Source organism: Camelus ferus, chromosome 6 (genome assembly GCF_009834535.1).
Source record: "Camelus ferus isolate YT-003-E chromosome 6, BCGSAC_Cfer_1.0, whole genome shotgun sequence".
Lineage (NCBI taxonomy): Eukaryota > Metazoa > Chordata > Mammalia > Artiodactyla > Camelidae > Camelus > Camelus ferus.
The window spans coordinates 53,489,161-53,502,183 of NC_045701.1; the positions used below are offsets into that span (position 1 = coordinate 53,489,161).

The following is a 13,023-nucleotide window of genomic DNA, read 5'->3' on the forward strand; positions in this document are numbered from 1 at the left end:
ATTAACTCAAAATAAGGGTGGAGGTAATTTGTAGAAAGATAATTATGTTATACATAGTTTTTAAAACCTGAAATAATCAAAATGTACAGCAAGGCCTAAGTTAACATGATAGAATACTATATACTAGTTAACATGGTTGAATAATATAAATCTATTAAAATGACAAGAATGTGGAACATGACAACACATGAAAATGCTTATTTGAAATGATATATATAAAGACATAAGAAATAATTATTATAACTATGTGAAAATTCTATGTGTGCATTCACTAGAGGTGGCAAACATTGTACTATATAGTTCTTTTTACTAAAGTTGTTTATAGTAATGTTAATAATGAACCAAGCAAGCATAAAAGTAATGGAAGAAATAACACAGGGGAATAAATAATGAATTTATGTATTTATAGACTGCATAAAAACTTAAAACATCTGTGTGTCAGAAAACTTTATAAACAAAAGCAAAACGCAAAAAACAAACTACAATCTATGTTGCAAATACAACAAAGGGAATAATAAATATCCTACATGTATAAAAATCTCACAAACCAAATAAAAGTGCTAAAGTGCCCATAAAAATGGGCAAATAAAATGAATAGAGAACTCATAAAGTACAAATGGTAATAACAGATAAAAACTGTTCAGTCTCACTAATAATAAAAATGCAAATCAAGAATATATTGTACAACACAGGGAAAACAGCTAATATTTTATAATGACTGTAATTGAATATAAACTTCAAAATTGTGAATCACTATGCTGTATACCTGAAACTTATATAGTATTGTACATCAACTATACCTCAATAAAAATAAATAAATATGCAAATTAAAACTATAAAGATATCACTTTAAATAGTAAGGCTAAAAATATAATACTTAATGCAGACAAGGGTTAGTTAGGTAAAACTAGCTGGCACAGTGATTGGAAGGGATGTAAATTAGCACATCCTTTCAATGACAGAAAGCAATCTGGTCATATGTATCAATAGCCTAAATATCCTTATCCTTTGATCCAGTAAATCCATTTCTAGAAATCTAGGTTGTTATGGACGAATGTTTGTGTCCCCCCTAAAATTCATATGTTGAAGCTCTAACATAAATGTCTTTTGTTTTAGGCACCCAATCTATGGTGTTTTGTTAGAGCAACCTGAGCTCTATTGAGAACATAGGCTAAGGAAACAAGTAGACATGGTAATAACATATAAAACTATAAATACATCTACTGTAAAAATAGACACAGGTTAATACTAATAATTTTCAAAATATCAGCAGAGAAGCAGTATGAGGTAGTAACTAAAAGCACGGACCCTGGAACCAAACTGCCTGATTTGAATTCTAACTCTGCTACTTACAAGTCACATGATTTTAGCTGACTTGCTAAACTGTTCTAGGACTCATTTTCCTCATCTCTAAGATGGAAATAAAAAGAATACCTCCTAGGATTGTTGGAAGGATTAAATGAAGTCATATTTGTGAAGTGCTTAGAAAAGTACTGACATGTCTTAACCATTATCATTATCAGTTATTTTGGGGATGTGGGAATACAAGTGATTTGTTTCCTTATTGAAAACCTCTAGGTGTTTTTTTTTCTTTTCAAGTTTTGGACCATGAATTGGTCGGGGGAGCAGGAGTGTGACACTGCTTGGGACCTAGCCTTCCAAAGAAATTTTCAGTTCAGTTTTATAATCCTGGAGTAGGTATTCTCAGCATGACCTGAATAGATCCAATTAGATAATCACCTAATATGTCAGCTTTCACATTTGCATGCTTATAAATATACCATAAATAAGACGTTTTCTCTAAGGATAACCTCCACAGGTTAACGATCTTTTCTCTGATAATGAGAGACAGATTGAGATCTTCAAATGGCATTAAAAAATTGAAATAGCCTCCTCTAATATAGCTAGAATATAGCATAGAACTAGAACACCCAAGGTAGAATATATTTACTCAAAACTGAAAATTACAGGATCACCACTAACAGTAACAAAATATGGACCATCTTTGGAGAAATAATCATACAACTAAGAGTTTCTCTGCCAAATAGTATAGTTCTGATTCAGTATTGTATTTATCTGCTTCCATTACAATAATATAAAATACAATAGTAAAATTGTAATGTTTCAGACTTTAGTATTCTGTTATTTAGACATAATGCAAAAACAATTCATAAAAATGACATTCAGAAGACAGAGGATTTTGAGGGAGAGAAAAATGATACTTTGCATTTTATAGCAATTTCATCTAGCTGGATTAGAGTTAAGTACTGCTTAGTTTTTTTCATCCTGCTAAACATATGGCCTTAAGAATACCAAAAATCATTCCAATCTCACTTATAAAGCAAAAAGATTTCAAAAAGACAAAGTAAACCTAAAATACATTAAAAAATGTTTAGCATTACACTTAACTTAAAGAGCTGGCAATGATACCTACACCCAAGGGTCAGCACAAGCCTTGGAAACCAGTAGATCAATACTCAATACCTTCCTATATGAGACCCAGCAGATCCTAGAGTTCAACCAGTGAAGGAGACGTTTTCCCTGACAGAGGTGGGAGAAATCCCTAGCTTTCATATGCAGTAGGTAAAATGTATAAGTGTATTATCGTAGGTTGAGGCAGGCTGTCTCTACTGCCTGATCCCAGGCACAAAGAGTCATTTCTCTGTTAACCTATGCTGTCACCTCTGGAATTTTATATACAGAAATAAAAATTAACTTTTTCATAGTCTCATATATAGAATGAAAAAAAAAAGCTTGACAAACATCTGAATGTATTAGCAAATTTATGTATGTAGTGTATGATAAGAAAATTACACTTACCTTCACTTTTCCCTGAAAAACAAAATGAAAAGTTTATTAGTAAAAACTCCTTCCAGATGCCCCCTTTAAAATGCTCAAGTCCCATAAAAATAAGACATTTAATAGAGGTTACTTTTAGTCCATCAGCTCATCCACGTAAATAAAATCTGAGAGTGAGATGCTTTGACTGCAACTCTGGTGGTGATAGAAATGATGCCTGATTTGACTAAATGGCCATCATCTTCAAGAGGCCTGGATAAAGAGTAGTTTCAGTTTGTACAAGATTTAATACAGGCTGACGGGAAAGAAAAATCTAATCCATCATCTGAGAGTACTCTTAAACATATTAAGGACTCACAGTCATTTGGCTGGCAGAGCATTTTTCCTTATTTATTTATCCTAAAGCTGTAACACAGTTTCTGCTAAAGATCTGTGTTATTGCTCTGAAACCTCCAGACTGACATGAAATTCTCCCTTATTCAGGAATATTTTTAAAGACTCTTGGTAAGATTCAAATTATGCACAATTCAGCAGTTTGTATGCAGCTGCTCCTTAACTACTGAAAAACTGTCTTCATTTTGTCACTTTTATTTAATGTCATCGTTTGATTATTAAAGTAACACATGCCCACTGCAAATACATTTTTAAGAAAGAGAACAAAGACAAAATAAAAAATATCACCCATAACTCCCTCTGCCCAAAGATAAATATCATTTACATTTTGGTAAATGGCCTTTTTCTTTGTGTATAGGATATTTAGATATATTAATTATGTTTTTATAAACATGTATTTGTATGTATATTATGCATACTGTTTGATACCTGCTGCTTCTCCTAAATGTGCTACTGATCCTACTGATCACTATTGATATAAATGAACACAAATTTTTAGCAACATTTACAATAGCTGTATTCTACTAGGGGAATATACTATAACTCATTAAACTAGCTCCCTAATGATACACATTTAAATTGTTCCCATTTATCTCTGAAATAAGTGAGGGTGGTTAATTAACTTGTCAGATCGTAATGTAAGTTCATAGTGAAGATCACCTCTTGCCTAGGAATTTGCATTTCACCTGGTATTAAATCAGTAGCTCGCACTGAGTTACCACATGTGACTGCACATAATCCTCGTTTACAGATGCTCTTTCATTTCTAATCTAAGAATGACTAGGCTGCCAACACTTAGGGAATGATGCAATCTCATTGCTTTCCAGGAAGAAATTTATGTTTATTGACTATATGAGATCAGCAGCTTTTCAGATAAATTTAAAAAATGAAAACCTTCCACATTTGCTAAAAGTGAAATAAAAAATTTCATCAGTAAGCATGGATTCAGAGAACAGGGATATACAGTTCCTAAGGAAAAAGCCTGAAATCATACACTTGAAATGGTTTATTCAGCAAACCATTCTTCCTGCCTGTTGTAGACTGGGCAGAGTTTGTGAGTTTCAACTTTACATCCCCTCTGCACCTCATATAGTGCGTAGCACATAGTAAATGGTGGATAATCATTTGTTGAAGGAACAGGTGATTTTCATTGCTGTAGACAAGACCGTTGAATGAGGAGGGCAATTTTCACTGATCATTTATTTATCTAGCAAACTATTCCATCTACTATGTTTCAGGCTCTGTATTAGGAGATGAAACCAATAAATGTGGCCCATATGTCCAAAGTACTAGGGTAGATCAATAGATATATAAATGATAGTAAAATAATGCTAGACAGTAGAAAGGGCTGTAAGAGAAACAAAACATTACATAAGATCACTTTATGAGGAGAGAGATTACTTCCAGTTAGGAGGATCAGGGAAATTTGGGGGAAAAGGCAGCATTTAAGCCAGACCCTCAGTGTAAGTAGAACACGAAAAATGTTAATGAGATATGAAGTCATGTGAATTTGAAATCGGACTCCCAATATATGCAATAATTTCAAGTTTGGGGAAAGATTTGAGGCAGAAGTCTTTGAGATATTCATTTAACTAAAATGTAAGTAAAAATAGTAGAAAAACTGAACACACACATTCTGCAAAAATGCACAAAAGAATAAATATATACCTTGATCTTGATCCTAAGATAGTCTAATACCATGAACTTCATTACAAAAATTCTCGTTACCGAAGTATTTTAAACACCAATTTCTCTGTAAGAGTGAAGCATAACTTCTATGGAAACAGAAATATATGATTTCAAATGCACCTGCCAACCCTTAGCTTGCCTTCTCCTTCCTTCTAACTGAAGTCTACTGGTTGATAAGTAACAGTGCAAATCAATAACTCACCTTGACCAGAAGCCAAAGGATTTAAAGGTCTTTTAATTGTCTGTGGCCTGGAAACAAAAGAAGTGAAGTGTAAAATATAAATATGTTACTTATCATGTTACAATTATTTAAGTAAAAGTGAAATTATCTCAGAAAGCTTTTTAATGACTATCTCCAAAATCAAATTGTTTTACTGGCCTTTATTTTCTCTGGCTGCTTTAAGGAGGGTGGTTATTTGTTTTTGTGATAATAGTTTCTGATCTTTCACACTGTAGCAGCCAGAAAGTCATTTCCTAATCAATTCTTCAAACAAGGAAGAAAAAATACCAGTCAAGCTCTTGTCCTAGAGTTACAATATGTTTTTATACATATTATACACACGTATGTGAGTCACAAAGTACACTCTTAATTGAAAGCCAAAAAAGCAAAAAATATAAATACCCAACACAAGCATTAAAATAAAAAAGAGAAAAAACAGTGTGGTTAGTTTATTTTCCACTTTGGTCATCTTAAGGACATCAATTTGCCCTGTGGCCATCACGTTTGTTATTTCACTAAAAGGAATTTTTTAATAAGGAAAAAAAGGGAGAATCAATATATCAGTAAAGTGCTTTTAAATCACAAAAGATTCATTAGTATCATTAGTAAAGTGTAGGGATAGTTTTAATGTCCTTCATATAAATTTTACAAATGTGCACAATTTGAGACATTTTGAAAACAGAACGTGTAAGCTATATTTTAACATACTCAATTTAGTGCCTCATACATTGTTTATATTTTAGAAATATTATGGAGATCATGATGTAAACTAGTGAGGAAATAACTATAAAACTAATACAAAATCTAACAAATGCTTTAGTTGGACTCCATTTTGGTTCACATTAGAAAAAGTTAAAAAAAAAAAACCTTTAAAGTAAGTCAATAAAGTCAGTAAACTAAACATTCTTAATAACAGTCAAGAGAATTTAAATGAAACACATGGCAGAAATGAGTAAATAGTGAAAACTCTCCACTTCCCAAACTGGAGAAATTCTGCAAGTCAAAAACAGAACACTCTGACATTTTATTGGTACAAGCATAACTGCTGATCTCTTAACCTTATATTTGATGTAAAAAGTTAAATATATTTTAGCCATATTTGGGAACTCCAGAGACTTTCCCAGAATTCCCCCATCCCTGAGAGTGTAACACTGATGCACACACATTCCTTCCAAAAGCCAGTAAGTACACTGTTTCCAGCCCAGAGACTTACAAGTGGGCAAACCTGAAGCATGTCTCAGTCTCCCAATGATCAAACTGACGCTTCCACTGTAGTGGGTTAGAGTGCAGAGAGGGTTCTTCCACTGACGAGGTTTTTGACACTAGACATATCCCTTAACCTTTCCAAGTCTCAGTTTCTCCATCTATAAAGAGTGACGACTACAACACAGGGTTATTAACAAGGACTAAAGAAGAAAATGTATGTAACATGCTTAGCACAACACCTGGTACACAGTGAGTGCTCGTGTTACCTATTATAATTATCCTCTGAAATTAATTTAACTTTAAAGCAGGTAAAACAACTATCACCACAAAAAGAGGACAGAACACCAAAAAAGAGAATTAGGAGGTATATATCCTCATCTATTCCCTGCCACTAACTATATGATCTTGGGAAATGAAGTAAATCTGACTCTAGGTTACCTCATCTACAAAATGAGATTCTATAATCCACTTAAGGAACATTTGGGAAATGCCTACAATACTCCCATTAAACTCAAATACTATTCTCAGTCTTTTAAAGAAGAAAGAAATACCTGTTGAAATTCATGTCCACATGTTTCCCCACAGGGGAGCTGGATTAATGAATAAGTATGTTTCTGTGTCCAGATACATCCTTTAGTGAATTTGATTTATACTTTTAAATCATCATGATTTTATTTGTTTACAAAGAGAAATTAGCACATCTTTCACACAATGAAAATTAGCACAATGTCTAAGTGAAATGAAAATGACACATACTTAAAACAGTTTTCTTCATAGATGACATTCCATATTTTCCAAGCATCTGGTCCCTTGTAACCCGTGTAGCGCTCCGGATTAAGGAGCAAATCTACATATTCAGCATCAGGAGACTGTATGTCTGGAAGATAAAATGTTTTATTAAATTTCTTTTGTTCAGTTACCTTAAAAAGCTAGTGTAAGAGATGGTATCCCATTGACTCTAAAAGCACTGCAAATGTGACAATGCATCTGGGATTTAAAAACAACTTTTTAGGAGAAATATAAGATGGGAAGAGAAGAAGAAACAAACACGGCCACATGAAATTACACACTGGTTACAAAAGAATCCTGGTTTTAGAAATGGTAAAAAGAAAAAAAAAGGAATATAGAATTTTATAATTGAAGGAACACAGTAATTCAATTCTTATAAGCTATTCAGACAAAGAATATACCATACATATCCCATCACATTAACTGCTCATAGTTTATCAGTAACTAAGGTAAATGAAGACATATTAGGACCACACAGTTTGTTACCAAATACTTCTTACATGACCACCATCAGGATCCACTACAAAGCTGTCCCAAAGGTATAACCCTAAATACACAAAAAGTTTTAAGCAGGATGATATTTGTTTCAGTATGATTTGTAAAGGGGAAAATCAGAAGTAACCTAAAAGTCCAACAGAGCAGAACATGGGCTCTGGAGCCAAAGTGCCTGGGTTAGAATCCAGGCTCTGCTATGTATTCAATTCTGGAACCCTGAGCATGTATGTAAATTTTCTATGCCTTGGTGCCCTCACTTGTAAGATGGGGATAATATTCATAGTGTTACTTTGAGACTTAAAGAAGTTTATATGTGCAGAGTGCTTAGAACAACAATAAGAGTCTAATAAATATTAACTAGTGGTATTGGTATTATGATATATCTTAATAGATCATTTTGCAGTCAACAAAACTGTTCAGTACAAAGGCTACCTAATAAAACGAAAAGCTAAGCATTATAGAAAAGTCAATTACAGATATATATGTAAAACATAACACAACTGGTGGGAGGTTAGTTTCTCATACGTTCTATAAATTTGTACAATGTATTGTAACTCCAAAACGAAACCAGAACAGTGGTCCCTAGTCCTTCAGTGGCTTTGGGGAATTAGTTAATAGCAATGTAATACCTTTACTCATCTATAAAGCTTACCAATAAGAACCAACAAAGAATGAGGAAGTGTGTGAAAATGGCCTCAAAGCAAAGTAGATGACAAAAATCTGAGCAGAATGGTGCTTCAAAGAGAGTCCATCAAGCTCTCTATAGTACCTACTTCTTATTTGAAAAACAAAGATAAAACCAAGCTTGGTTATTTTTATCCCAACTCACAGTACATTAGAGTCATAAATTAGGGGAAATTTTGCTTCTAGAAACAGCATAGTGACAGCATCCAGAAATAACTGAGAGTCCAATGCAGAAGTAGCAATTAAAATAACCAGAAGAAATAAAAATAACAACTTAAAAAGCAAATCTTCATGGAATCATCTAGTTCAGGAACAGATATTTCTGTTCATCTCAATTAATACTGAAGGTGTTGCCTCAGTATAGCAAATTATAATAAATTCATAAAAAGTAACTGTTACTTTAAAAATATATAAATAATGCTCAGAATCTACTACTTTAAGACAGAAAACCAGGGACGGGGTGTATGTAGCTCAGTGGTAGAGAGCATGCCTAGCATGTACGAGGTCCTAGGTTCTATCCTCAGTACCTCCACTAAACAAACAAACAAACAAACAAATCAAATCAAATTACCTGTCCCCCCACCCCCAAAAAACAGAAAACTAACCACCAAGAAATGATTAAATTTTTAATATCCTGCCTAATTAGAGATTAGCATTAGCTGACTCATAATTTTACTTATGACAAATACTTCATCTCTCCCCAACTTTACATTTTTTTAATGTTACTATAACCATATTTTGCCAGACAACAAAAGCTCAAATTTCTAATTAGGATTTACAAAATACCTTCCATCCTCTACCTACCTTTACACACATTTTTTATTCCTTATACAGCTGTCCTTTTTATTTCTTTAAATATTCACCCTATTCACCCTCCTTAAACATAAGAAATATAAATGGACAAGTTATTCACCCAAGATAACAGAATTCCACCATCTAAAGAGTGAATTCTTGATTCTTAGTCCTTGCTACACAAATGTAAGCATGTAGTCTTAAGAGGATACTTTGGTAATAGAAGTTAAAGTACTACCGGTCTTTCTGTAACATTGCAGGCCTACAAAGAAATATGCTGCATGTTGTAAGTTTATCTCACACAGCAATGTTTAGGACAAAGAATCCTTGCAGAAAAGATGGCAAAGTTAGGCTTGGGAGAACATTTTATCCCCCTTTCTTTACTGGCCTAAAGGTATATCCACAGCTCCTTACCCAACATCCCTGGGGCCAAATGGGTTTTGGAATTCAGAACTTTTCAGATATCAGAAAGGTTAATTCAGTACATGCAACATATCTTGAATATTAACTCCAGCAGGTACTGGGGCAGCAACCTCCAAACACAAATATTTCTGCAGTGAAACACATGAATATTCACACTGAATGAATCTGTGCTAAACTTCAGGGGGAAAATGTTCATTTTTCATAGTTTTCAGATTTGGGAATTAGGAATAAAGGATTATAGATATGTATCTGCCAAAACATGGTCATGGTTTTTATAAAGGAAAATATGTGGGGTTTTTTTTTCCAAAATGAAGCCACAAATTAAAAATAAGTACTTTCTCTTTTTTCCTCCTTTTTTTTTTTTTTTTTTTGAGGGAGAGATTGCAGGATTCAACTTCTGCTTGTAATTAAAATGATCTGTATCATTCTTTTCACTGATTTTTTAAAAAGATCATTAATCTGTTCCAAAAGAGCCACTGGATACAAAAACACAATCTGATTTGATTTTGTGTAGCTAGTTAAAAAGCTGCCAATTAAACTTACAAAAAAGGGAGACACTAGAAAAAGGAAGAATAGGAGAATCCATAAATCTAAAGTAATAAATCCATAAATTAAATGGTTCTAATGGGTTCTAGGGCTCCTAGATTTTAATAGCACCCACACACTGGCTTAGTTTTAGATGACAAAGACGTAATTCATGGTTTGTTGTTTACTTTTCCAAAAATGACATGGACTATGATTAAGGAAAATGTTTAACAATCCAAGGCCAATATAACAAAAGCAGGTTTTTGCAATCTCTTCCTTTCACCTATTTATGCAAAATAACTGTATATATTACAAAAATTATATCTATTACTAGGCACACAGAACTGCAAAATTCAGGAGGTGAATTCTTTCCACAAATTGAGTTTTCTTTTTAAATTATTTTATCGTGGCAAAATATGTACAACATGAAATTTACCATTTTAACCATGGTTCATGGTACCATTCAGTGGCATAATTACATTCACAATGTTGTGCAAGCATCAACACTGTTTCCAAACTCTTCTGTGACCTCAAACAGAAACTCTGTAACCATTAAGCAATAATTCCTCATTCTCCCCTCCCCTTAACTCCTGGTAACCTGAAATCTGCTCTCTGTCTCTATCAGTGTGCCTATTCTAGAATTTCCTATAGGTGGAATCATATGACATTTGTTCTTTTGTGTCTGGCTTATTGTATTTAGTGTAATGTTTTCAAGGTTTATCCATGTTGTGGCATGCATCAGAACCACATTTATTTTATGGCTGAATAGTATTCCATTCTGTGTACACACCACACTTGGTTTATATACTCATCTATTCATCTGTTGATGGACACCTGGGTTGTTTCCACCTTTTGGCTACTGTGAATGATGCTGCTGTGAACATGGGTATACAGGTATCTGTTTCCCTGTTTTCAGTCTTTCTGGGTATATGCTTAGGAGCTGAACTGTTAAGTCATGCTAATTCTGTGTTTAGCTTTTTGAGGAAGTGCCAACTGTTAGAAACTGAAGGTTTTTTTTTAAACTATTTTAAAATAATTTTTTTTCCCTTAGGCACAATTTTAAACAACATGCATAGTATAAAAAATGTTATACCATCAGCTTCACAGAAATTGTCTGAGGAATCATCATGCTTGGTCCACTGAAGAACAGCCTTCTGTGTTTCCTCACTTTAAACAAAGAAAGTAAAGAGAGTTATTTTTGTTCTTAAGTTTAACATTTCACATGAGAAAACATAAAATACTACTGTATATTAAATAAATAAATAAATAAATAAATAAATAAATAAATAAATAAATAAATAAAATAAAATAAAATAAAATAAAATAAAATAAAATACTGCTTTAAAACACATCAGACCTCAGTGATTCATCCACAGCTCCAAGTCGTTCGGCTTGCTCACATTCTTCAAGGAGATTATTGGCTTCTTCAGAATACTGAAACAAAAGGGAAATAAGAAGAGTCAATGTATTGCATTTTTTAAAAATTTTAAAAAGAATTTCAAAGGAATTGGAGGTTCTTTTATACCTGGCCCTGTCACCTTGTCTTCAAAACTTAAAAAAAAAAAAAAAGCCCCACATTCCTCCTGATACTAAAAAAAAAAAAACTAAAAGGCTTTTTTGTCCCTTGTTTTGTTAGAGAACATAACTTACTATTATGTCCACAAAATAAAGAATAGGTTATAGTCTGATAACTCATTATCAAAATGTCCACGAAGAGAATCTTTGAGGTTGAGGAAGTTACTCGGCAAGGAGCCATGAGGCCACGTCCAACTTTTCTAATGACCTACTGGTAAGCATCAGTTTTCTCTTCCATAAAATAAGTGGATGGACCAGATCATGTGTGTCTACGATCCATTTCAACTCTAAATGCCATGATTCTAAAAATGCCCTGGAGCCTACCAAGTCTTATAAAAAGTATTCCAATATCTTTAGGTGCTTAAAATATATTCTTTAACAGCCACAGTTCTTTCCAATGTCTAAGTCACTTTATATAAATATATACATATATATTTCTGCAATTTATAATATTATAAAACACAGTATATATGTGTGCATATAAATATATTCTGCTAGCCGTGTACATGGCACAGGAAGTGTGTGTGGATCATGAGATTTCACAACACACCAGTCATCACTACCACACAGCTGAAAGATGCTGTTGGAAGCAGGAGGCCACAAATTCAACCACTCACCAAATATTGGGGGGCAAGGTGTAGCTCAAGTGGTAGAGCGCATGCTTAGCATGCACGTGGTTCTGGGTTCAATCCCCAGTACCTCCTCTAAAAATAAAGAAATAATTAAACCTAATTATCTCCCCCAACTGAAAAAAAAAAAAAACTTAGAAAAAAAAAAACCAACAAAGAACAAAAAACAAGTATTAACTGAATGCCTATTATGTTAGGATGACCATATGTATGATTGTCCAGACTAGGACACTTTTGAGGATAAAAAGGAACACTAAAATAACTGAAATAATATACTTTTTTGAAATACTTATTTACTGTATTACCACTTTGTTTCATTATATTAGTCGGCCTAAAGACAGTTTAATTCAAAAGGTATTTTCAAAAATAAAATTCTTTTTTATATAATTAAGTATTACTGGCTACAAGGATATGATAATATTTAACCTACTTTCAAGTGGTTCATAAAATAATAAGAATACGTATATGGAAAAGAGCTGCCAAAACAAATGAGGCAAAATATTAAAAATTAGTCAATCTGTATAAAGAGTGTACAGAATGCCTTTATACTAATCTTGCAACTTTTCTATATGTTAGAAATTATTTCAAAATAAAAAGCTAAAAATATATATCAAAAAATCAACAAAATTTGTTCAAAAGATAACATGTATTTTAAATATGCCTATGTATATTAAAATGAAAATTTTAAACTTTATTGTTGTAAAATTTTTTAAAGCAGTAAAAGGTAATAAGTCATTGACTTACACTATGCAATAAAGGATTAAAAAAAAGAGAGACTACACTCTCTATGCAGGAATGTTCATC

General features: G+C 32.8%; 1 protein-coding gene across 1 annotated transcript in view; it reads right to left on the reverse strand.

The window, feature by feature from the left end:
* ERO1A (endoplasmic reticulum oxidoreductase 1 alpha) overlaps positions 1-13,023 on the reverse strand; it is a 39,145-nt gene that overhangs the window by 10,489 nt on the left and 15,633 nt on the right. The window contains exons 5-9 of the mRNA XM_032482049.1: positions 11,373-11,449; positions 11,109-11,182; positions 7,064-7,184; positions 5,084-5,130; positions 2,821-2,832 (exon numbers count right to left, since the gene is read on the reverse strand). Of these exons, the coding sequence (XP_032337940.1) occupies positions 2,821-2,832; positions 5,084-5,130; positions 7,064-7,184; positions 11,109-11,182; positions 11,373-11,449 (331 nt within the window). The remainder of the gene's footprint in view (positions 1-2,820; positions 2,833-5,083; positions 5,131-7,063; positions 7,185-11,108; positions 11,183-11,372; positions 11,450-13,023) is intronic.